Below are 26,396 nucleotides of genomic sequence, written 5' to 3' on the forward strand. Positions count from 1 at the left end.
GCACAAGCTTAGTTGCTTCACGGCATGTGGGGTCTTCCTGGACCAGGGATCGAACCCGTGTCCCCTGCATTGGCAGGCGGATTCTTAACCACTGCGCCACCAGGGAAGTCCCCCCTTTTATTTTCATTTTTATTTTTTAGTTTTATTTTTCTTAATTGAAGTATAGTTGATTTACAAAGTTGTGCCAATCTCTGCTGTCCAGCAAAGTGACTCAGTTATACACATGTATACATTCTTTTTTTAATATTCTTTTCCATTATGGTTTATCACAGGATATTGACTATAGTTCCCTGCGCTATACAGTAGGACCTTGTTGTTTATCCATCTTATATATAATAGTTTTCACCCGCCTTTTAACTTCCCGTCTTGAATTCTAGCTGCATTGTCTAATCTGGTTCACCAGAAATAGTTACACATTATGTACTAATGACAGCATAGTCCAAAAATTTGTTCGTGTCAAAATGTGAAGCAGCTCCACTTTCCAGAGTTGGGATCCTCCAGAATAAACTGAAGTCTCACAAATTGATTTCTTCTCCTGTTGTTGCCACAGAGAATTTAAAGAGCCAAACTGAAATCTCTTTCTTGGAAGAATTAAGACCCAGAAATCTGTCCTCTCCAATTTTCTAACTCTATTTTGTCCCAGCCAAGGAGGTTCACTCAGGTGCATGGATGCTCTGCATTTTTTTAGCCACTGTAGCTTAGATTGTCTTCCATTGAACCTGGTATCATTCCTTCAGCATCTTCAGTGTTGGATTAATTCACCTTTGTCTATCATGTGATCTACTTTTCCAGAAGTAGACAGAGAAAACTATAAGGACAAAAGCAAATCTTGGTTTTTGTTTCTTCAGAAGCCAGTGGATCCAGATTATTGATTTGGGCTTCATGTCCTAGAACTTAGCTCAGTTGCTAGAAATCTTCAGTTAAGAAGGTATGCTTTTCATATCTTTGGGGAAAAAAATCTCCCAATGTACTTTGCTACCTATTGTTGAGATGGGCATCTGAAACACTTCTTCTTTTTTTAAATTAATTAATTAATTTCATTTTTGGCTGTGTTGGGTCTTAGCTGTGCGTGGGCTTTCTTTATTTGCAGCAAGCAGGGGCTACTCTTCATTGTAGTGCCTGGGCTTCTCATTGCCATGGCTTCTCTAGTTGTGGAGCACCGGCTCTAGGCACGCGGGCTTTAGTAGTTGTGGCACGCGGTCTCAGTAGCTGTGGCTCGCGGGCTCTAGAGTGCAGGCTCAGTAGTTGTGGCACATGGGCTTAGTTGCTCCACGGCATGTGGGATCTTCCTGGACCAGGGCTCAAACCCGTGTCCCCTGCCTTGGCAGGTGGATTCTTAACCACTGCGCCACCGGGGAAGCCCTGAAATATTTCTATCTTCTTGCTAAATTTAGAAATTGGTGGTGGAGTTACCTTTATTTTGGAATCTATCCTAACATTTCCTTCCCTCCTCCTTAGGATCCACTTTGATGTATTTAAAGTGTTTTGCTTTCCATTTGTCCATTAACTTCTGCTTTTCTGGCATAACAATGCAGAATCTTAATTCTTAATTCTTCAGTGAGCTCTGTTCAGCATCTCAGCTTCTGTTGTCTCCTAATCAGGAGGTATGCCACATTTATGAGATGATTCATAGCCTGCTTTTTTTTTTCCTCTGTGTTTTTTTTCCACAGATCTCCCAAGTCTTTATTTTTTGCTCATTTGGTTTTAGTTCCATACTGTGGTTGCTACTGATATGGTCTGGTTTGGAGTTTTGTAGGCCTTTGAAGTCTGCCTTTTAGGGAACACTCTACCTTTGTCCTGATATTTCTCTCTGCTGGGGAATTATCCCTAACAAAATCCTGCACAGTGGATGGTGCTTTCTGACCTGTGCCCTGGGGGGCCTCTGCCACATGGTACTCCCTATCATCTTGCCTTCCCTCATCTTCAGAGTGTTTCAGGCCTTGAGTAAATTATGCTATTTCATAAACCACAGATGTAATCTTTCCTGCCACCTTTTTTTTCTGCAGCAGGCCTACATATATGCCTTTTCTATATCATTTCCCACCATTGTTCCCTGATCCATTTTAATTTGGCCCATCTGAGTTCAGAAATTTTAAGATATCTCTTAATTGGACCTAGTTTTTTTCTCTTTATCACAGGCAAGTCAAATACAGTTTGCCCAATCAGTATATCTTCATTCCTCATCTACTTTCTTTTGCTTTTGGGCCCAGATGTTTGCTCTGCTAACATAGCTGTCACTTATTATCACATAGTGAGAGATAAAATCAATAAAGGTTGGATTTGCCCAAGGAATCCATTGATTGGATCAACCCTCATTAGCTTCATCGCCTTAATTAGGGTAATTCTACACAGGTGGTTTGCATACCCATCAGTCCAGCATCTCACCCAGACCCACACTCAATTTGCTTTGCTCCCACCTGGCTTTTTCTTTAGTGAATATTATCTTCCTTGTCTCTTAGGCCCTAGCAGCCTGCCTTATACAGAGTAGCCCCTCAGTGATTATCTCTTAGTGATGAGATTGAGCAATATCTAGTTTTGTGAATTGAGAAGCATGTTGTGGATTTAAAAATTCCTCTCACTGGTCTTTGCCACTTGTGAAGGCAAACCATCATCATTTTGTTTATTCTGGAAAGCTGGTAGTCACAGGACGTGAAACTTGTCCAATATATACAGGTGATTTACTTGAGTTTGAGTTTTGTTATAATGAAGCTATAAAATGTAATATAGTTGAATCCAAAGTTATTCTAAGGACACGTTTTAAGAAAACATTAGTAGTGAAAACACTATGCTAAAGAATATGGAAATTGAGGAATGAGGACGTGATCAGAATTTTATAATGTTACTATAAATGAAGAAAGGGAGCTTATGACTAATATGTTGTAAGTATAATACCCTTATTTAAACCATTTTCCACATATTGTGAGAGAGGGACAAAGCAAAGTTAAGAGGATAATAAAAGATGTTTATGGCAACAGTCTAACCCCAGCAGTAGAAATTGTCATATATCTATTTGATAGAATATTAAATGCTCTTTAGAAAGAATTATGGCAGCAACATGGATGCAACTAGAGATGATCATACTAAGTGAAATAAGTCAGAAAGAGACAAATACCATATGATATTACTTATATGTGGAATCTAAAATATGACACAAATGAACTTATCTACGAAACAGAAACAGACTCACAGACATAGAGAACAGACCTGTGGTTGCCAAGGGGGAGGGGGAGGGGGGAGGGATGGATGGGGAGTTTGGGGTTAGTAGATGCAAGCTATTACATATATTGAATAGAATGTATAAACAACAAGGTCCAACTGTATAGCACAGGGAACTATATTCAATATCCTGAGATAAACTAATGGAAAAGAATATAAAAAAGAATGTATATATATATCTATAACTGAGTCACTTTGCTGTACAGCAGAAATTAACACAACATTGTAAATCAGCTGTACTTCAATTTAAAGAAAAAGAATTGTGAAGGCCATGTAGAAAGGCAGAAGTGTGTTTGAGATGCTTTTGTATTTTACCATTTTCATTTAACATTATTTAAGCTTGTAACCATAAATGTTACATATGGATAAGGACTGGATAGAATATGCAGAAATAATCATTATTCTAAATTGATTTTGTGTATAAGTTACCAAAACAAACTTGATCTATTTTCATGATTTGCCTGGAATTTAAACTCTAGGTCATTTCTCTTTTCCCAGTTCCCAAGACCAGAAAGGAGCTCTTCCATTTAAGTAAGGGCCTTCGAGAGGAGGGAGACCGGTGTGCTTGGAAGGGAGACAGGCCTTGGAAAGATGATGGGGGGGAAACTTTAAGGAAATTGACCTAAGGTTCTTGGAGACAAGGAGGGAAGACCAGGAAGTAAGAGAACAGATAATGATGGGAGCTACAAACCACTAAGGACTAAGCTTCCTTGCAGTTTCCTGTGGAGCCCTGGTGATGGTCTCCATGTGCCAGTGAAAATCATTTGGGTGCTGTTTTGACATAGCTACTGAGTCTTGCATTGGTGTATTGGTCAGTCATATTATCTAAAAGAAGTGTTTGTGAACTCGGGCTTCAACTATATAGAGTAAATGTTTTTTTATTTTTTTTTGTTTTAACAAAAACATTGACATTACTAAGAAGTTGATTATTTGAATACAGGAATTGATATTTTGGTGAATAATGCCAGTGCTATTAGCTTGACCAACACATTGGAAACACCTACAAAGAAAGTGGATTTGATGATGAACGTCAACACCAGAGGCACCTATCTTACGTAAGTTAAAGACCTGTGGGAGAGAGTGTTGCAGTGTTTTGTCAGAGAACTAGTTGTAAACAGATTTGAATAGGTTAGGAATACAGTTTAAAATCTAGTCAACCCTTATAAAGGCCTAAAAGTGCTCCAAGTCAGTAGATAGTATTTTAAATAGTTTTATTCAGAGTGCCTTTTCTCTGTGAATCTAATAAAGACTAAAGTATAGCTCAAACATTTTCAAACATTTGCATGAGTAAATATATATATATGCATACCAAGTCTTCTGGCAAACCTGCAGTAGTCTCTTCTTCCTCTGAAAAACACTGGAGTTTTAGTTATGTAAATAACAAGAAGCTCATTATGAATCCCATTTTAATGTAATTGAAAAAGGCTAATGCTATCTTGGGCAGTGTCAGGGAAAATATCAAATATAGAATGAGAGCAAATGTAGTCCTGTTGTGTTCTGGATTGGTCAGACCTAGTCCACTCTTGTTTATTTGTCCATTTGTTTATCTGTTTATTTACTTTCGGGTTCTACCATTTTTCATGTGGATATAAGGACAGATCAGCACAGAACTTTCTTATCTGCCTTATATGTACTTGTGTGTATCTGCCTTATATGTTTGCATAGAACAGGTGGTTAGGAGCTTGGACTTTGGAGGCAGACTCCTTTGAGGATTCAAATCTCACCCCCCACCCTTCATGACTCACTATCTTCATGACCTTGTACAAGTAACTTAACCTCTTGCAGAGTCTGTTTTCTCATTTGTAAAATGGGGATAATAGAGAAGTATGTCATAGGATTGGTAATAAGGGTTAAATGTAAAATTTGTCTTTAATTCTGAACTTTGCCCTTGGGTGTGTTTTTTTGGATCTGCAAAACTTGGCTCTGACAGTGTTAAACATTTTGTTTTTATTAGTTACCTATATTCATAATTTCATTAGTTGCCTACATGAAAAAAATCAGGAGATTTACACAAAAATCCCGATTTCTGGCTTTTCTTGAAACATTGGCCACATAGAGACAGCGTTCCCACATGGCAACAGTTAGCTACCATAGCCCAGTGGCAGAGTATCAACTGCGTTATCAGATGGGGACTGGGTACAATTGTCTCTGGATGCTGAGGGCAGGCTAAAAAGTTGCCACTTATCATTGTGCTTGCACTTTTTCTTCTTATATTAAAGGAGAAAATAAAATATTTCTCATACCCATGTCTATCTGAAGTGGGAAAATGAGACATATGCCAAGAGGGCCATATGTGCAAGTAAAATGGTTGAGAGCTTGCTTCTTTGTAGATGTGGGGCATATTTCTATAAATTCAATGTGTAACCTATATTTCTTCTGAATGGAAACCATAGAGAATCAAACCATAGTAAAATCTGTGGCAAGCATATTGAAAAGATTGTGGTGAAAAACATAATGAACTAGAAAAAGGACTAACATTTCAATAGGTTTGTGTTTATTTTCAAATAAAATAAGCAATGCTGCTGTGTGATGCAGTTATGTGTTACAAGAAGAAATTATCTGGGCATGAAAATATTTTACAGCTGGTAACTTTGTGAAAGAATTTTGATTGAATGTAAACACTCATTTAAATAAGTGTTTAAAAATATAAACCTAACCAGGAATACTATTCCTGCTGAATTAAGGGTTAGAAGGGCATGATGCATGAAAAACTTAAATCATTTGTCGCAGTTTCTATTGTAGATGATGAAGCCACAGGTATAAATAGTCCACCCACCCAGTTATATTTATTTATGGTGTCAGGATAATTTTGATGTGATTAACGTTTTTTAGACTGGATACTCATGACATGAACATCAGGAAATGACTTGAGGATTGAGAAATGTTTTAGAAAATGTAATGTGGGTTTATCAAAAGTGGTAATCAGGACTTCCCTGGTGGCGCAGTGGTTAAGAATCCGCCTGCCAATGCAGGGGACACAGGTTCGAGCCCTGGTCCAGGAAGATCGCACATGCCGCTGAGCAACTAAGCCCGTGCGCCACAACTACTGAGCCCGCGAGCCACAACTACTGCAGCCCGCGTGCCTAGAACCTGTACTCCACAACAAAAAGAAGCCACCGCAGTGAGAAGCCTGCACACCGCAACAAAGAGTAGCCCGTGCTCGCCGCAACTAGAGAATGCCTGCGCACGGCAATGAAGACCCAATGCAGCCAAAAAATTAATTAATTAATTAAAAAAAAAAAAATCCACCTGCCAGTACAGGGGACACAGGTTTGATACCTGGTCCTGGAAGATCCCACGTGCTGTGGAGCAACTAAGCCTGTGCACCACAACTACTGAGCCTGTGCTCTAGAGCCCGCGAACCACAGCTTCTGAGCCCACGCACTACAACTCTGAAGCCCGTGTGCCTAGAGCCCATGCTCCGCGACAAGAGAAGCCACCGCAATGCAAAGCCTGCACACCTCAACGAAGAGTAGCCCCGCTGGCTGCAACTAGAGAAAGTCCGTGCGTAGCAACAAAGACCAAATGCAGCCCAAAATAAATAAATTAAAAAAAAAAAAAAAGTGGTATAGACAGTGTGGCTGTGATGGTCAGGGTTAACTTTAAACTTATACAAGTCTAAACTAATGTAGAAGTGTTTCACAGAGGTATAGAAATTAAGTTTGTTCATTGTGTTGTTCACTAGGCATTGCTCTTGCTAAAAAGTTAAAAACGGGCATTATGAATTCTAAGAATTAAATAGACTTCCGTGGTTTGAACTACGGACTGTTCAGTGCTTTACTCATGTTGAATACAAAGTGATTGTTGGTTCTGTGACAAGGTTGTCTGGTTGTGGTGTATTGTTGTAGAGATTTTGTTTTTGATTAGAAAGAAATCAATTCTTTTTTGTCACCCAAGAGAAAATTCCTGACTCAGTTCCCAAGCAAAGATTGGGTCAAAGAATTGGCTTTTTTAGCTGACATTATGACTTATGGAAACACAAGTATATGATTCTCATTGCTCATTCCTTGTGAAATTATGTCTTTGGAAAACCCATTTGTCAAGAATAATTTGTCCCCTTTCCTATACCAAGGTCATTTTCCAAAAATGAAAGTGATGGCCTAAACTACACTCCTGTTTGTAGATTTGTTTCAAAACAAAACCAGAAAATTCCGATATAGGAAAATGAACTAACCTTTTAAAATTACCTTTATCAATGAAAACTATTTGTGTAGTTGAAGAACTACAAATGGAATACATAAGCTGTAGGGCACTAAGGTACTAAAAACTAAATATGAGTACGTTGGAGTAATAGATCTACAAATATCTCAGGAATAGATACCCTAAAATAAAACCCTTTTTTAAAGCAAAGATTCTATTCACTGTTGAAAGTTCCTATATTTGTTAACAGCTATTTTTTTAAAATAAATTTTATTTATTTATTTATTTTGGCTGCATTGGGTCTTTGTTGCTGCGCAAGGGCTTTCTCTAGTTGTGGTGAGCGGGGCCTACTCTTTGTTGCCGTGCACGGGCTTTTCATTGCAGTGGCTTCTCGTTGCAGAGCACGGGCTCTAGGCGCACGGGCTTCAGTAGTTGCGACACGTGGGCTCAGTAGTTGTGGCGCAGGGGCTTAGTTGCTCTGCGGCATGTGGGATCTTCCTGGACCAGGGCTTGAACCCGTGTCCCCTGCATTGGCAGGCGGATTCTTAACCACTGCGCCACCAGGGAAGTCCCTACTAACAGCTATTTTTAAATAAAATTGTTCCCAGTTAAAGGCATTTTACAATGCCAATTGAAAGACCTGACATTGACCTTTGACCCCAAAAAAGGGTGTCAGGTTTTTGGCCCTCTATGAAAGGCATACGTTATAAAAGAGAAACTCATAATGAGACATTTCCATTTAAATTTTTGTTTTGTTTTTTATTTAGTGACACTCATTTCATTCCTGGAAGATAAGTACAGATTGTTTTCTCAGGGAAGCCTGAGAAGCATCCTCAGGGAGAGAGTAGGGGAAAGCCCAAAGAACTGACCTATTTGGAGATTTCAGCAAGGATCTGGAGCTGCTTCCTGATCCCTGGTGCCCAGGGCCCTGTGGCCTATGTCTTGTGTTCTACTGGTTTAAAGAAAAAGGGTTGGAAGACAGGAGGTAGAATGCAGATCCTTATTTCTATTTCTAAGTTTTAATTAAATATATAATCTCCAGTATTATATGTGTTTGTATCATGTTAAATGCTTATAGAAATTCAGTAATAAGGCTCAATTGTATTTCTGAACCGTTGCTCTTTCTTATACCCAGCTCACTTTATTCATTTACTCAAATGCCCTATAGGCCTTGGAGCTTACAACCCTGATTAAGTAAAATAATTCATGTGAAGGTAATAACTAATAAGTGCAGTGCCTAGCATACGGTAAGTTTCTAGTGAACTTAGCTATCTGATTAAGCTCAAGGTATTAGTATCTAAGCGTGGTGCTAAGAGTTTTCAATATAATGTGTAAGATAGGGCATGTTGCTGTGGAAAACGTACCTGATTAGGATTAGTAACGCTGAGGGTTAGGCAAGCAAAGTGCAGGTGGAAAGGTTTTGTCTAATAGATCAGAGAAGCTCATGTTTGTAATGTAAATGAGATGAACTCCTTCCCTTGAGTGTGAAATATGGTCTTATTGCTTGGAGTAGGTTGTTTGTTTCCTGTTGATGCTTTGACGTGCAGCTTCAGTGTTCTAATGACAAACAGCTGTAATATTGTTTGCCCTTCTCTACCTCACCCCCATAAAAGTGAAGCGCCTTTGTAACAGAAAAACAATATGTACAAAAACCCTTTAGTGATATTGATTGTTTTTGGTTTATAAACTTAAAAAGACATTGCAGATGGTAACAAGAATGTTGTACATTGGTAATAAAGAAACAGACTTAAGAAGAATGGACTAGTTTCAAGTCCTAGAAGTTATTGAATGTGAAATAAAACTAAAAACTATAAAATTATTAAGCTACAATATGTTATTAAGCTGTATACTATAGCTTAATAATTAAACATTTACAAATATTGGACCTGTATCTTTTGTAAAATAAATTATCTACCTTTTTGAAAGGGTTTAAAAAACAAACAACTTAATATTGCCCGCAAAGGAACATTGCATTGCATATTGGTACAAATTAAATTTGGTAATGTATTGGGAGTTCATGTTATTAAATTACAGTTCCAGTGTGGTAGGAATACTATACCTACTAAGATGAAAAAAAATCAGAATATGTAATACTAATAATAGCAGCTGTTTATTTCATGTTTAATATATGCACTGTTCTAAGTATCTCATATATATCATCTCATTTTAATCCCTTGGTCAATCCTAGATAGTAGCAGGTATTACCAACATTTACAAATGAGAAAACTGAGAATTACAATACTATATATTTTGCCCCAGATCACACAATGAAGGGCAGAAAGAGGATTTGAACCCAGGTCTGTCTGACATGGAAGGATGTAGTTGAAGATAATCTAAATTGGGTTTAAGGCTAGTGTGCCACGGATTTGATTATTTTCATCAAGCAGATCATATTGTCAGGCCATTATGCATAGCTTCAAAGGATGAATATTAGTTGCTTTTCCTATCTACATTCCAGGTAAGTGGGGGAATAACAACAAAAGAAACCAACAGAAGTACCCTACCGGTTATTGAACAAGTTCAGTTGCTCTGTAGAAGTAGTTTAAAATATAACTTAAGAAAGTAATGAAGCTGTTAGAAAGCTAGTAACTTGACTTGTGTTTTCTTTTGCTTTCAGATCTAAAGCATGCATTCCTTATTTGAAAAAGAGTAAAATTGCTCATATCCTCAATCTCAGCCCACCGCTGAACCTAAATCCACTGTGGTTCAAACAGCACTGTGGTAGGTGTTAGGATGAGGGGATGGCTTGTTTAGTCAATTCGTTTTGTATTAAACCAGTGTATCTATGATGTAATCACACTTTGTACATAGCGTTCAACATTAAATTTTCTATGCAGAAATTGATAGCATTTTGTAAGTAGATTCTTAATCTTTTATCTTTAATTTAAAAAATTGAGGTATAATTTACATTAAATAAAATGCACAGATGTTAATGGTTCAGTCTGATGAGTTTTGACAAACGTATACACCTGTATAACCAATACACAAATGGAGATGTGGATATCCCTGTCCTAGAAAGCTCTCTCAAGTCCCAGTGGGTGTGTTTTATTGTATGTAACTTATTCTTCAGTAAAGTTAGTGAAAATGATCCATGGAATACTTTACCTTTCACAGAAAACTAGTGATTTAAGGTGAGTATGCTAAATAACAAGATTTATGTATAGGTGCCTCCTTTGAAATAGTTGTGTCAGATACTTAGTCCTTATTTCAACGTAATTCAGTAAAATTTGGAAAGGAAGGCAGTTGAAGTAGGAACCCATAGAACAAAACTAAAAGGAGTTCTGTATTAATCGACTAGGTTACATGAATTTGCAACCTTTTGTTTATGTTTTACTAGTAGTAGTTTTCCTTTAAATGGTCACTTTCATTTTTTTAAAAAAGAAAAGAAAAAAAAAACAGATTAAGAAACAATAATGTAACTTACTCCCATAATATTAAGAGAAGTGAAAGTTTATTACTGTCTTTTTTATTTGAATCTAATATTAGGATGGAAGTATGTATAAGTGGTTCATCCCTGATATATATAAAAACCATTTCCATAAAACTACAGTTACTTCTATAAAAACTGTTCTTTTAAAAATAGTAAATTAAAATTATGTTTTGTATTATGATTAAATAATTCTGAAAAAATATATCGAGGAAGAAATAGTAATAGAAAGAAATTGGTTATTTTAATTCACAGATTATTTTCTTTCTTAATTAAATTCTTGGTGGTTTCTTTCAGCTTACACCATTGCTAAGTATGGTATGTCTCTGTGTGTGCTTGGAATGGCAGAAGAATTTAAAGGTGAAATTGCAGTCAATGCATTGTGGCCTAAAACAGGTATGTACTTACAAAAAATCCATTTATTGGATTCTCATTTATTGTCTTTGACATTCTTTGCTGGGTGGGGTGGGGTGCGAGTGAGTAGACTGTCAAAGGTAACCTCAGTCTGTCTGTTGGGAAAAAAGTTCAACTTTTTATTGTGCATAAAAGGCCCTTTTCAATCATCTTCTAGCTTTGACTTGATCTGCATTACTACATGATTGCTGTACTAGAAACACTGAACCCAGGAACACTTGAAGAGTCTCATTAAAGCCAACAGGAAGCCATCTGCGTTTCCCTAACCTTTTTTCCATTGCTGTCTTTGGTACCTTAAAAAATTCTACAGATTCTCATACTTTTGTTTTCTCCTCACACATCCCAGCAGATGCTTCTTTACTTTCTGGTATTCTTACTACTTTGTCTTTTTCCTTTATGAAAAACCAACTTTTCTGTACTTTCACATGAGTTCTGAGTTCACAGAGTGCCTAGATCCCCTTTAGGTGACAGAATCACCTGCATATGGCTGGGTATGCAGCTTTAGAGTTAAATGTATGATGGAAGCTGATGGGTGCAGGCTAGGGAATATGTTGTATAAACATGAGGGAAAGTCAGTAAAAATGGCAGAAATGGAAAGCTTGTCCTTGTGGGTTCTTATTCTCCACTTATATATCAGAACAGCTTAACAGAGGTAAAAGACAAGACAAACTATGTCTATTATACGTTTTTTCATATATTTAATAGATAATGCCTGTGAAAACCTTAACTACTTTCATCTTAAATATAAATGACAATCCTACCCCACAAAAGTACGATAAAGGGAAAACGTAGTGGGAATCACTTTTTCATTTTATGTATTTAACAGAACCTTTGTGGCACTAACATCAGTACTCCCAACATGTAAATTAGTGTGACCCCTTTCCAAGGAAACTCCTTAGGGGTCAAACTGGTGTGTCTGCTCCTAGGACAGTGCCCTCCATTCAGTGGTCACTTAGGTGTTTTTTGAATGAATGATCATTTTGGATTCCCTTTGAAAGTATCTTCATATTCTTCATTATATTCCTTGAAACATACAGATTGCAGACTGGAATATTTTCACTTATTTGAGAGTACAGGGGGTTTCTGAGAAGGTGACTGTTGAAACTTATGGCCTTTCTGTCTACCCTTTCCAACGACCAGCAAACTCCCCGGAGTGGAGCAGGTGTTGGGGTGGCAGGCAGGCAGGACATGGAAGGAATGAGCAAGACATTGATTCTGTAAGAGGAGTAACTGAGAAGCTTGAAGGGGGTTATTCCCCTCCGGGCCAGAGGACAGAATGGGGCCAGTAGAGAGCATTGGAGGGAGAATTAATACTCAGAAGTTCCTGGAGGGAGCTCAGCCCATGGAGATCTGAGGCCCTCACCTGGGTGATTCAACAGGTGAGATAAGTATTTCCTACCCTTAAGGCTGAACAGTGAGGAGACCAGGGAGAATTCTCCTTTAGGCCTCCAAATGGATTCAGTAACTGATACATCTACTGTATTACCCACCCGTGGGGCAGAGGCCACTGCACTTGCCCCTGCTGCCAAGGTTGCCGTTGTTTAAATTATCTAAGGGTGAGTAGAGCAGTGAAGAGACAAAAAGTGCAGTGCAGCTAAGGGGATCCAATATCCAGACACAGGAAGAATAAACAAACACTGCTGTCTGTTAGAAGAACACTTAATTCAGTATTTTTGCAAATTATGATAGCCCTAGAGGTACTCTTGAATGGAACTGCCTCATATAGCAGTGTGAATTGTACCCAGAGTTGTAGCTTAGAAACAAATGAGGGATTTCTTTTGCTTCCCATCTGCTGTGTACTAGGTGAGGAGATTTCCTCAGCGCCAGGCAGGAGTGAAAGACCTAATGGTCTATGGTATTGAAGCTGGGAGAACAAGGGGCTGTGGGTGAGAATTTATGGAGCCCTGGGATATGTTGCTAATGCAACTCTTAGGAAAATTTAGCCGTTGCAGCCAGCTCTCTAGTCACTATCTTTCTTTTCTAATAAGAACTCCAGTAATCAAAAACATTTTTTAAATGAAATATAGTTGATGTACAATATTATGTTAGTTGCAGGTGTACTGCATAGTGATTTGACATTTGCATACATTGTGAAATGATCACCACGATAAGTCTAGTAACCATCTGTCTCCGTACAAAGTTATTACAGTATTAGTGCCCATATTCTTTACGCTGCATATTACATTCCTGTGGCTTATTTATTTTATAGCTGGAGGTTGTACCTCTTAATCCCTTTCACGTATTTTTCCCCACCCTTCACCCCACTCTCCTCTGGCAACCATGGGTTTGTTCTCTGTATCTATCAGTCTGTTTTCATTTTGTTTTGTTTGTTTATTTTGTTTTTCAGATTCCACATATAAGTGAGACCATATGATATTTGTCTTTGTCTGACATTTCACTTAGCATAATACTCTATAGATCCATCCATGTTGTCACAAATGGCAAGATTTAATTTATTTAATGGCTGAGTAATGTTCCATTGTGTGTGTGTGTGTGTGTGTGTGTGTGTGTGTGTATCACCACATCTTCTTTATCCATTTATCCATCGATGGACAATTAGGTTGCTTCCATATCTGGGTTATTGTAAATAATGCTGCAGTGAACATTGGTGTGCATATATATTTTTGAATTAGTGTTTTTGTTTTCTTTGGGTAAATACCCAGAAGTGAAATTGCTGGATCATATGGTAGTTCTATTTTTAATTTTTTAAGGAGGAATCAATTTTTTAAAATTCCATCTGAAGTTTGACTAAGATTCTTTATGCCCTGACCTACTGTGGGATCAGAACCATGATTTACTGCTTCTTCGTTTCCCTTGTTATTGTAGCAGACACAGTTCTTTTAAGATTTTCTGGAGAGTGATATTTGTTGCAGTGAGGCAAAGATGAGAGTGAAAAAACTGCTTCTACAATATTTTTCAAACTACATGTCAAGACTCATTGGTGAGTCACGAAATCAATTTAGTGAGGCATGAAATCAATTTAGTGGATTGTGAAATCTACTAGGTAGCAGCCAGAATTTTGTTGTTGTTTCATTTTATTTCTAATTGAATAAAATAGAAAATATTAGAGAGCATTGCATATAGAAAGAGTCAGTGTTGTTTCATAAACTTTTTTCATATATAAATGAAATAGGTATATGTTTGTGAGTGTATATGTGTAGGTATTATGTGTTTTTAGTCATGCTGATAAAAAGTGTTACTTGTGAATCACAGTAAAAAAATTTAAAAGCTCACACTTTATTGTGCCTCTTTTTTTTCAACTTCTTTTCCTTCTCTCATCCTTTCTCAACCTCTTCCCCCTACCTTAATCATTGCTGTTACTAAAGTTGATAGATAGTGAGAGTCAGGCAGTTAGTTAGAAAGGGAGGTCTCTGAGATAAAGTCTGAGCATAGTGTTTTCCCTCTTGGTACCTCTATTATGTTACTTGATGCTTTATATTCATTCATCTTCCAAACATTTTTATATGCCAGGCACAGTTCTCTGCGCTATTTATTCCTTATGTATTCAACAGATAATTTATTAAGTATCTACTATGCACAAGGTACCTGGGGGTACTAAGATGAATGTGATGCAGTCCTTACCTTCAGAGAGTTTACCACTTAATGCGAGAGATGGAAGAGTTTGTTGCCATCATTTACACTTTGTCCTTCTTTCCTTGCCTCCACTCCTCTAACCTTTAGGTCTTTGGGATTCTGGGGTAACAAAGTGAGAAAAAGCCTAGTCTAATGCTAAAAATTTGAGATTTTATTCATCAGCAAATATTTCCTGGACACCTGTTATGTCCTAAGCTCTGTTCTAGTTGCTTAAGATACAGCAGAGAACAAAGTGGACAAGAATATCTGCCATTATGGAACTTATAGTATAATTGGGAGAGACACAATAGACATTTAACATAATGAATAACAAACTATATAATATGCTAGAAGGTGATAATGCTATGGAAAAAGTAGAAGAAGGTAAGGGAGATTAGAAGTCTCAGGTGTTGGGGAGGATAAGTTACAATTTTAAATAGGGTAGAAAGGTTTGGCCTTTTTGAGGTGACATTTGAGTGTAGAAGTCTTCAAGTAAGGAGGTGATGGAGTTCGCCTTGGGGATGTGTTAGTCAATGGGGTATTTGAGGGAAAAGCATTGAAGACAGAAGACATAGGCCCTTGGAAGGTCCTCTGAGGTGAGCCTGCTTGGCAATGATAAAAGAGCAGGCAGAAGGCCAATGTGGCTGGAGTGAGGGGAGAGTGGTAGGAAGTGAGGAGATGATGCTTATGAGGAAATGGTCAGACGTTGTAAGGTTCTTGCCAAGACTTGGGTTTTTACTCTGTGAGTGAAATGAGGAGCTTTTGCAAGGTTTTGAGCAGAGGAGGGGCCTGATTCTTTTAAATTTGTAGAAGAATCTCTCTGGCTGCTCTGTTGAGAATAGATTCTCATAGGGCAAAAGGAGAAACAGGGAGACCAGTTTGGAGGCTATTGGAGTAACCTAGGCACAGATAATAGTAGCTGTGACCAGGGTGATAGCAGAGGCAGAGAGTGGTCAGATTCTGATATTTTTTGAAGTTAGAACCAACAAGATGTGCTGATGGATTAGATATAGGATATAAAACAAAAAGAAGAGTCAAGGATGACTCCAAAATTATTTTGGCTTTAGTAGCTGGAATAATGGAGTTGCCGTCAGCTGAGATGAGGGAATGCTACAGACAGGGGAGGTTGGGGAACAAATTCAGTTTGGGGCATTGTGATTGAGCATCCAAGTGGAGATGGTCAGTAAGCAGTTGGGTTTGGAAGTCCGGGGGTCATGAGGGAGGTCCAGGCTGGAGATGGAAATTTGTGGATTTTCAGCATATAGATGGCATATAGAGTCACAAGGCTAGATGATGTCAGCTAGAGAGTGAATAGAAGAAGAGAAAGGATCATTGGCCATTGCAATGTTAAGAGGTTGGGAAGAAGAGGAAAAAATCCACATAGGAGAGTAAGGTAGGAAGAAAATCAAAGAGTATGATGTCCTGAAAGCCAATTGGAGAAAGTGTTTCAAGGAAGAAGAGGAGTGATCAGTTGTGTCAAATGCTGCTCATAGCTCTTACAAGATGGGGACTGACCACTGGATTTAGTAATCTGGACATCTCCTTCATATCACTTATAACATTTGAAATTAAATTGGTGATTTTGTAACTATAATTGTTTAATGTCTTTTTTTGGGGGGCTGTGTTGGGTCTTCATTGTGGCATGCAGGATCTTCGTTGAGGCATGTGGGATCTTCGTTGAGGCATGAGGGATCTTTCGTTGCGGTGCGTGGGCTTCTCTCTAGTTGCGGTGCGTGGGCTTCTCTCTAGCTGCGGCGTGCGGGCTTCTCTCTAGCTGTGGTGTGTGGGTTTTCTCTCTCTGGTTGTGGTGCGGGCTCCATAGCGTGTGGGCTCTGTAGTTTGTGGCACGCAGGCTTTTTTGTTGAGGCACATGAGCTCAGTAGTTGTGGTGCGTGGGCCTAGTTGCCCCGCAGCATGTGGGATCTTATTTCCCTGACCAGGGATCGAACCCGCGTCCCCTACATTGGAAGGCGGATTCTTCAGCACTGGACCACCAGGGAAGTCCCTGTTTAATGTCTTTCTTGCTAGAAAAGCTTCTTGAAGGTAGAGACAGTATCTGTTTTGTTCATTTTATTACAGTCATTGTAGACATTAAATAAGTATTTTATGAATGAATGAATGTGCACTATGATTTCCTTCTACCTAGGTCCAAGATAGGCATCCTGAACAAAGCTTATATAAGGAAGGGGGAGAACATTGTATGACAGGGAATGTGGAGGACAGTATCAGGATTGGAGAAAGAAATCAGCTGACTGCTGAGACTTTGCTTTAGCTTTGAGATGTTCGTTTTAGGTTGACTAGACATCTTGGAACCATTGGTATCATTTGGGTCCTAGATTTGTATAGCATAGTGAACTCAGTTGACGGTCATGTTCCACATGATACACGGCACGATGAATTATGTACGGGATACTTTTAAAACGTAGCAAGAGGGCCATGTATTTCAGATTAAAGGTTAGGAAAGGTTGTTTTCTAATGGAACAATTGAAATGAGACCGCAAGAGGATATTGGAGTTAGCAAGAAGGAGACTGGGCAAGGCATTCCTGGCAGAGGGAACAAAAAAGCCTGCAGTATGGGAAAATACCATGTGTTTGGTGGAACTACAAGGAGTTTAATATAGTGTACCTATGATGGGGTGTGGGCTGCTTATTACCCTCTGAACTTGAGTATCTGCAAATGGGTTCATATTGGCCTGGATGTTGGGGGGGTATGAGGTTGTGGGGAAGATGGACAAACTAAGCCCATGGGGCTTGATTGCCAGGTTTAGGAGCTTGAATTTATTCAGCAGAGAGCCACTTTAGAATTTTAGAAGCAAGAGAACAATAATAAGAAGGAAAAGAGGAGTGGTGGTTTGTTGATGAGGTTTAGGAAGTTTAATTTGGCATCTGAATATAGGGTGACTTGTAAGTTTGTGGAAAGAGGAGGCAGTAAACCTAGTTAGAATATTGCTTTATTCATGATGGAGGCAATGAAAATGGATTTGAGAGGGTGTTCATGCTCCTGGCTGTTTGGGAGGCCTCTATTTAAAAAACACATCTCTTCTTTCTGGACTGTGTAGAGTGGTTCTTTCTTTATCCTTGCTGGAACCAGAAGCAATCTCCCAACATTACTGCCCTTCCAGGAAGAGGAGATTTATTGCACTTAATGAAGTGAGTACAGTGTGACATATATTATCTACAATCAAAACAGTGTCCTGGTCCACACTGTTCGTCCTCTCTGGCTCAGTGTTCCTTCTCTACACTGGCTACATTACCCCTTCTGGGTCTAGAACTTTCACACCAGTGAATTCAACACATCCAGAAAAGGGACTAGAAAGCATGCCTTTAGTAGTTCCACAACATGAGGATCTCAGGCCCCCGACTATGTCACCTTCAAAAATATAATTTTCTCTCTTTACAAAACCCATTTCATAGTTTCTGTGGATGTGGAGGGTGGGGAGGGGAGGAGGGATGAGGGCTGCTATTGAAAACGCCCGCTGCGTCTTGCATCTGGATTGGTCAGAACAAGTGTGGTAGAAGAGGAAAGTACACTTTTTTTTTTTTAATATTTATTTATATGGCTGTGTTGGGTCTTAATAGCTGCACGTGGGATCTTCATTACCATGTGCGGGATCTTCATTGCAACATGTGGGATCTTTTTTTAGTTGCGGCATGCTGGACCTTTAGTTGCAGCATGTGGGATCTAGTTCCCTGACCAGGGATTGAACCCAGGCCCCCTGCACTGGGAGTGCGGAGTCTTAGCCACTGGACCACCAGGGAAGTCCCAAAGGTCCACTTTTGGATAGGTTTCATGTGAGCTGGGGTGGGGAGTCTGGAACTGGTGGCTCCTGATCTTGGCAATGGCGGTGGAGAGGAAGATAACAAAAGCATCACAGAATAGCTGCAGCCCTCTGTCACCTGGACCACATTACATGTAGACATGGGAACTCAGCTAACCAGGGAGGTCAAGGTGACAAGGTGGCAGCTGGCCTCTCTTGGTACTAGAAACCAAAACTGGTTTCCGTTTATCAAGGGACCTACATACCAACAAGGTTAAGCAGTTTATACCATATTTCATTGATTCTGAGATGCCCATGTTTTCACATTTTTACATCTTTGATATCAGGTTGCTCTTACAGTTGATGATATATTGTAGTTTAATTGGCAGGGTTTTTTTCCTCATTGGTACACTGTTTTTTAAGTTATTTATTTATTTATTTATTTATTTAGGCTGCGTTGGGTCTTTGTTGCTGCGCGCGGGCTTTCACTAGTTGCGGCGAGCGGGGCTACTCTTTGTTGCGGTGCGCAGGCTTCTCATTGCGGTGGCTTCTCTCATTGCAGGGCACGGGCTCTAGGTGTATGGGTTTCAGTAGTTGCAGTGCATGGCCTCAGTAGTTGTGGCTCATGGGCTCTAGAGCGCAGGCTCAGTAGTTATGGGTGCATGGGCTTAGTTGCTCTGAGGCATGTGGGATCTTCCCAGACCAGGGGTCGAACCCATGTCCCCTGCATTGGCAGGCGGATTCTTAACCAATGTGCCACCAGGGAAGTCCCTCTCAGTGGTACACTTTATAATCAGTGGTATCTTTGGTTCGGTGAGTACATACAAGAATGTACGTGTGGGGCTTCCCTGGTGGCGCAGTGGTTAAGAATCTGCCTGCTAATGCAGGGGACACAGGTTCGAGCCCTGGTCCGGGAAGATCCCACATGCCACAGGGCAACTAAACCCGTGTGCCACAACTACTGAGCCTGAGCTCTCTAGAGCCTGAGAGCCACAACTACTGAGCCTGCGTGCTACAAGTACTGAAGCCCACGCGCCTAGAGCCGGTGCTCCACAGCGAGAGAAGCCACCGCAATGAGAAGCCTGCGCACTGCAACGAAGAGTAGCCCCAGCTCGCCGCAACTAGAGAAAGCCCGCATGCAGCAACGAAGACCCAACACAGCCAAAAATAAATAAATAAATAAATTTATTAAAAAGAAAAAAAAAGAGTGTACGTTTGTGTGTGGGTACAGAGAACAGAGTAGTCGGTACCAGAGGGGAAGGGGAGGGGGAGGGTGAAGTAAGTAAAGGGGATCAACTATATGGTGATGAATGGAAAGTAAACTTTTGATGGTGAACATAGTATAGTGTATACAGAAGTCGAAATAAAATGTTAAACACATGAAACGTCTATAATTTTTTTTAAATTTATTTTCTTTATTTTTATTTTTTGGCTGTGTCTGGTCTTAGATGCAGCATGTGGGATCTTCGTTGAGGCATACGGGATCTTTTTCATTGCGGTGGAACACCGGGAAGTCCTGAAACGTCTATAATATAATAAACAAATTTATTTAAGATGTTATGGAAAAACCAGAACGAACTTTTTGGCCAACCCAGTAAATTTTTTAAAAGATATTTTGAAAAGTCTGGGAATGAATGGTAGTAATAGTGGCACAACATTGTGAATGTACTTAATGCCAAAGAACTGTACACTTAAAAATCGTTAATCTGGGACTTCCCCAGTGGTCTAGTGGTAAAGAATCTGCCTTCCAGTGCAGGGGACGCGGGTTTAGTCCCTGCTCAGGGAACTAAGATCCCACATGCCACGGTGCAGCTAAGCCCGTGCACCACAACTACTGAGCCTGCACGCCTCACCTACAGAGCCCATGTGCTTTGGAGCCCGTGTGCCACAATGAGAGAGAGAAAACCCGCATGCTGCAACTAGAGAGAAGCCTGCACACCACAAGTAGAGAGAAGCCCACACACAGGAAGTGGAGAGAAGTTCGCACACCGCAATGAAATATCCCGCATGCCACAACGAAGATCCAACACAGGCGAAAATTTAAAAAAAAAAAAAAATCAATTAAAAACAAAACTCTTGGCTAGTTAAGCCAAATGTTTAAAAAAAAAGGTTAACCTGAAAACCAATAAAATGCACCCAAGCCATCAAAAAGAATGGTTAAAATGTATATACATGTGGTTAAAAATGGTTAAAATATATATTTATCTCCACAATAAAATACTTAAAAAAAGAAAATAGAGAAATGCAAATCAAAACTACAATGAGGTATCACCTCACACCAGTTAGAATGGGCATCATCAGAAAATCTACAAACAACAAATGCTGGAGAGGGTGTGGAGAAAAGGGAACCCTCTTGCACTGTTGGTGGGAATGTAAATTGATACAGCCACTATGGAGAACAATATGGAGGTTCCTTAAAAAACTAAAAATAGAATTACCATATGACCCAGCAATCCCACTACTGGGCATATACCCAGAGAAAACCGTAATTCAAAAAGACACATACACCCCAATGTTCATCGCAGCACTGTTTACAATAGCCAGGTCATGGAAGCAACCTAAATGCCCATCGACAGACGAATGGATAAAGAAGATGTGGTACATATATACAATGGAATATTACTCAGCCATAAAAAGGAACGAAATTGAGTCATTTGTTGAGACGTGGATGGATCTAGAGACTGTCATACAGAGTGAAGTAAGTCAGAAAGAGAAAAACAAATATTGTATATTAACGCACGTATGTGGAACCTAGAAAAATGGTACAGATGAGCTGGTTTGCAGGGCAGAAGTTGAGACACAGATGTAGAGAACAAACGTATGGACACCAAGGGGGGAAAACCGCGGTAGGGTGGGGATGGTGGTGTGCTGAATTGGGCGATTGGGATTGACATGTATACACTGATGTGTATAAAATTGATGACTGATTTTTAAAAAAAAATTTATTGGATCCCTCCCAAAAACCAAGAGGCTTAATGTGTTTGTTTGTTTTTAATTTATATTTTATTGAGGTAACATTGGTTTATAACATTATACAAGTTTCCTGTATAAAAACATTATATTTCTACTTCTGTATACACTACAGTGTTCTCACCACCAAAAATTTAGTTTCCATCCATCACCATATAGTTGATTCCCCTTTACCCATTTCTCCCTCCCCTATGATAACCCCTACTTTGTTCTCAGTGTCTACGTGTTTGTTTTTATTTGGTTTGATTTGCTCATTTATTTTGTTGTTTGCTTGTTTTTTGTATTGCACATATGAGTGAAATCATATGGTATTTGTTTTTACCTGTGGTCTCTCATCCGACCTTCCCAGTGGATCAGTGAGATTATTGCTATTATCCACACTTTACAAATGAGGAGACTGAATTAAGGGGAATAAAGTAGAGAGGATACGTATAAATTTAAAAAAAAAGAAAAGCCATAATTATTTCTTGTGCTTAGAAAACATAAAGAAATTTATTCACATACTTTTATTCACATAAAACGAGCTGTAATCAGGGACTTCCGTGGTAGTCCAGTGGTTAAGACTTCGCCTTCCAATGCAGGGGGTGCAGGTTTGATCCCTGGTTGGGGAGCTAAGATTCCCACATGCCTCGTGGCCAAAAAAACCAAAACATAAAACAGAAGCAATATTGTAACAAATGCAATAAAGACTTTAAAAAAATGGTCCTCATCAAAAAAATCTTTAAAAAAAAAACAAAAAACAAGCTGTAATCAGGAGAACCACTCAAAAGGTAGCAGATACTTTTCCAATTATTCCTTAATAAGACTTAAGTTTTAGGGCTACTTTTAGGATTCTTGTGATCCGGGGTGTATTACAAATCTTGAATATATATTTTTTTTTGCCAGAAATCATCAGGGAATTTGACTTGATTGATCATGTTGTTAATCTGTTTTTATGGTCAGTTTTATAACCTGTTGGGTTGGCCTGTTCACATCGTAGAAACTTTGTTGGGAATAACTATTTGGCTCACTTCCTGATTTGGGGGGTTTATTTGTGCCTTCTTTGTATCTTCCGTAGAAAGGTCATTAAAGTAACAGTAGGTTGTTTGGGAATACCATTCCTTGTTCTTACATTGTGTGTGTGTGTATGGATGCACACACACATGCATGACATGTATGTACTTACATGACGTATTCTTAATTAATAATTTTTAAGAATTTGCATGCCAGTCATATAGTCTACAGTGAGACTGGAGTGTGTATGTATACCTATAGTCTTATTGTAGACTATATTGAAATATTTACAGAAAAATTCTGCAGTTTATGGGAGTAAGATGATAACTGAACTCAAAACTGTTGGTTAACAAAGTATGCCCATTAGTCACATGGTGGCTAAGAGCCTGGCTCTGGAGTAAAGCTGCCACGTGTTTGAATTCTAGGTCCTGTAACCTTGGACAAGTTCCTTAACCCCTCTGTGCCTGAGTACTGTCATCTGTAAAATGAGAATAACAATAGTACATACCTCATGGAATTCATTCAGATAATGTACGTAGAGTATGTAGCAGCATGCCCAGCACAGGACACACATAATAAATGTTAGCTGGTTTTTTTTTTTTTTTTTGGCTGACTTGGGTCTTCGTTGCTGCACGCGGGCTTTCTCTAGTTGCGGCGAGCAGGGGGCTACTCTTTGTCGTGGTGCGTGGGCTTCTCATGTGGTGGCTTCTCTTGTTGCAGAGCACAAGCTCCAGGTGCACGGGCTTCAGTAGTTGTGGCATGCGGGCTCAGTAGTTGTGGCTCGTGTGCTCTAGAGCACGGGCTCAGTAGTTGTGGCACATGGGCTTAGTTGCTCAGCGACATGTGGGATCTTCCCGGACCAGGGATCGAACCCATGTCCCCTGCATTGGCAGGCGGATTCTTAACCACTGCGCCACCAAGGAAGTCCCTGCTATTTTTTATTAGTAAGGTACCACGTCAAGAGTGAGGCCAGAGCTCTTGAGCTATTGGTAAAGTAAAAAAAATTATTCCTAGTAAAGACATTTTAGTTACAATATGGAGAAGTATCTTCTAATTCAATGCTATTAGGAAATTCCCCAAGTTAATGTGCACTCTTTGAAAGAGCGATGTGTGCTAGGATGTAATTGCCAGTATGTAATGATTTCAATATGGTTTAATAGTGGAATGGAGAGTTTATCTAAATTACTGGAAACTCTGACACCTAAAGTACATTTAAACAAATTGACTTTCATTGCTTTAAATGTAAGCTAAAATACGTATGTAAATTGAGTTACTATTTACAACTGTGACAATGTGTAATTAATAATGTAGTATTAATGGTAGAGTTTCAAGTTACTTCATAAAAAACATATAATTTAAAAATTAGGGACTTCCCTGGTGGTGCAGTGGTTAAGAATCCGCCTGCCAGTGCAGGGGACATGGGTTCAAGCCCCGGTCCAGGAAGATCCCACATGCCATGGAGCAACTAAGCCCGTGCACCACAACTACTGAGCCTGTGCTCTAGAGCCCGCGAGCCACAACTACTGAGCCCGTGTGCCACAACTACTGAAGCTGGCTCGCCTGGAGCCTGTGCTCCTCAACAAGAGAAGCCACCACAATGAGAAGCCCACGCACCACAACGAAGAGTAGCCCCCGCTCGCTGCAACTAGAGAAGGCCCGTGTGCAGCAACAAAGACCCAACGCAGCCAAAAATAAATAAATAAAATTTAAATTTATATGCACTGAAAGCAGTGGGAATTATATGCAAATATTGATAGTAATTATTTGGGCTTCCCTGGTGGTGCAGTGGTTAAGAATCCGCCTGCCAATGCAGGGGACACGGGTTCGGTCCCTGGCCCTGGAAGATCCCACATGCCACAGAGCAACTAAGCCCGTGAGCCACAACTACTGAGCCTGCGCTCTAGAGCCCGCGTGCCACAACTACTGAAGCCCAAGTGCCTAGAGCTGGTGCTCTGCAACAAGAGAAACCATGACAATGAGAAGCCCACGCACCGCAACGAAGAGTAGCCCCTGCTCGCCACAAGTAGAGAAAGCCTGCACATAGCAACGAAGACCCAACACAGCCAAAACTAAAACCAAATAAATAAATTTATTTTTAAAAAAGGTAATTATCTCTGGGCAGGGAGATTATAGATAATTTTAAAATTCTTCCTTGGGACTTCCCTGGCGGTCCAGTGGTTAAGACTCCACGCTTCCACTGGAGGGGGTACAGGTTTGATCCCTGGTCGGGGAACTGAGATCTGGCATGCCACAGGGTGTGGCCAAAAAAAAAAAATTTCTTCCTTTTAATTCTCTTTATTTTCTAGTATTTCATAAATGAAAGTAGTATCTGAACTTAAAAGGGACCCCCATGTCCAGCCAGTATCTATTGAATGTTTATGGTATATTTGTCATTGTTTTAGGCACTAGGGATACAGTGATGAACAAGAAAAACTGTCTCTATATTCTAGTAGAGGAAAAAGAGAAAATAAGCTTAGGAAAGGAGCTCCATATTTTAGAGACAGGAAACTGAGGCCGAAAGATGTTAAAGTAGTTTGCCGAAAGTCACGGCATAGTTGGCATAAAAATGTCAGTCATCTGATTTACAGCTCAGTGCTCTTGCTGTTATTCCTCACTGGCTTTCTTGTCTCTCAAGAATGGTATGCAAATTCTTTGAGCATTCTTAATCAGAAATCTAATTGAATTTTGCCATGAGTCTCATGAAGGAGTACTGTATAAGGCAGTGTTGTGTAGAGCAAGGAACATGTGTTGTCCACCCAGTTATGTCAGTAAAACATTTGGCAAATCCTTTAAGCTCTCTGGACCTTTTTGTTATCACCTGAGTTATAAAGAGATTAGTTGTCTTGCTTGTTACTCCCATAGTCCTATTACTCGATTTAGAGTTACGTATGTGTATGTTTGTTTTCTCTACAGCCATACACACTGCTGCTATGGATATGCTGGGAGGATCTGGTATCGAAAGCCAATGTAGAAAAGTTGATATCATTGCAGATGCTGCATATTGCATTTTCAAAAAGCCAAAAAGTTTTACTGGTAACTTTATTATTGATGAAAATATCTTAAAAGAAGAAGGAATAAAAAATTTTGATGTCTATGCCATTACACCAGGTAATGCATATAGTTTTCAAAAGTGGTGATGTGTTTTTCCACATTTTCTGCAATGGACATACATCTGTTTTGCGTGCATGTTTATGTGATTATAAAATTAATACGCTCTTTTAAAAGCTGTCCTCCTAGTGAAAGGAAAAACCCAGACCAACACAACTGGAAAAAAAGAGAAAGGGAAAATAGAAGTGAGTTGAAGGCTTTTTAAGTGATGCACAGATAGAGAAGGTCACATCAGCTTCTAACCATTTCCAAATCTTGAAACCAAAAATGAAAATTAGTTTTTAAAGTTGGCCTTAAAATCACACAGTAAAGATTTCCTTCAAGGATATGGTAACAGATGATACAGTGGTGAGTTTTTTACAAAAACTTTTTAAGATTATGGGCTTTCCAAATGTTGTCTCTTAAGTGCAGCCTGAGAGTAACTTCATGATGAATGGTGAAGGTGAATGAACAGGGTCTACCCCATGTACAGGGGGTATTTGAGAAGTTCTCAGAAGGCCCCTTGTTCAAAAATAATTCTTACTGTTGTAACTGTAGGTGATGATGGTGATGATAATGCATTTTTACTTTATGTATAAAGTATACTATATAATAGACAATATAGCCCCAAATGGGAGTCGTATTTATTTGTGCAAAAGTGTATTTTAAGTATTATTCATTAGGTTGAGCTTCTAGGTGACAGAAACCACGTTTCTATTTGTATCATCCCTGTCTCTTCAGTTTGAACTGAATTGAATTAAATAGCTCTTTGCAGTTTTAAAAAAACACTTTTATATACATTATCTGTTTAGCCTTCA

The 26,396-nt window shown here is 39.3% G+C and overlaps 1 protein-coding gene across 3 annotated transcripts in view; it reads left to right on the plus strand.

Annotated features, from left to right (window-relative positions):
* The window catches only part of HSDL2 (hydroxysteroid dehydrogenase like 2), a 94,071-nt gene that overhangs the window by 45,856 nt on the left and 21,819 nt on the right, over positions 1-26,396 (plus strand). For all 3 annotated transcript variants that reach the window (XM_059925328.1, XM_059925327.1, XM_059925326.1), the window contains exons 4-7: positions 4,157-4,271; positions 9,974-10,077; positions 11,081-11,179; positions 25,405-25,599. In XM_059925328.1, coding sequence (XP_059781311.1) covers positions 4,237-4,271; positions 9,974-10,077; positions 11,081-11,179; positions 25,405-25,599 — 433 coding nt within the window. In that variant the 5' untranslated portion in view covers positions 4,157-4,236. The remainder of the gene's footprint in view (positions 1-4,156; positions 4,272-9,973; positions 10,078-11,080; positions 11,180-25,404; positions 25,600-26,396) is intronic.

This window comes from Balaenoptera ricei, chromosome 6, assembly GCF_028023285.1.
Source record: "Balaenoptera ricei isolate mBalRic1 chromosome 6, mBalRic1.hap2, whole genome shotgun sequence".
Classification (NCBI taxonomy): domain Eukaryota; kingdom Metazoa; phylum Chordata; class Mammalia; order Artiodactyla; family Balaenopteridae; genus Balaenoptera; species Balaenoptera ricei.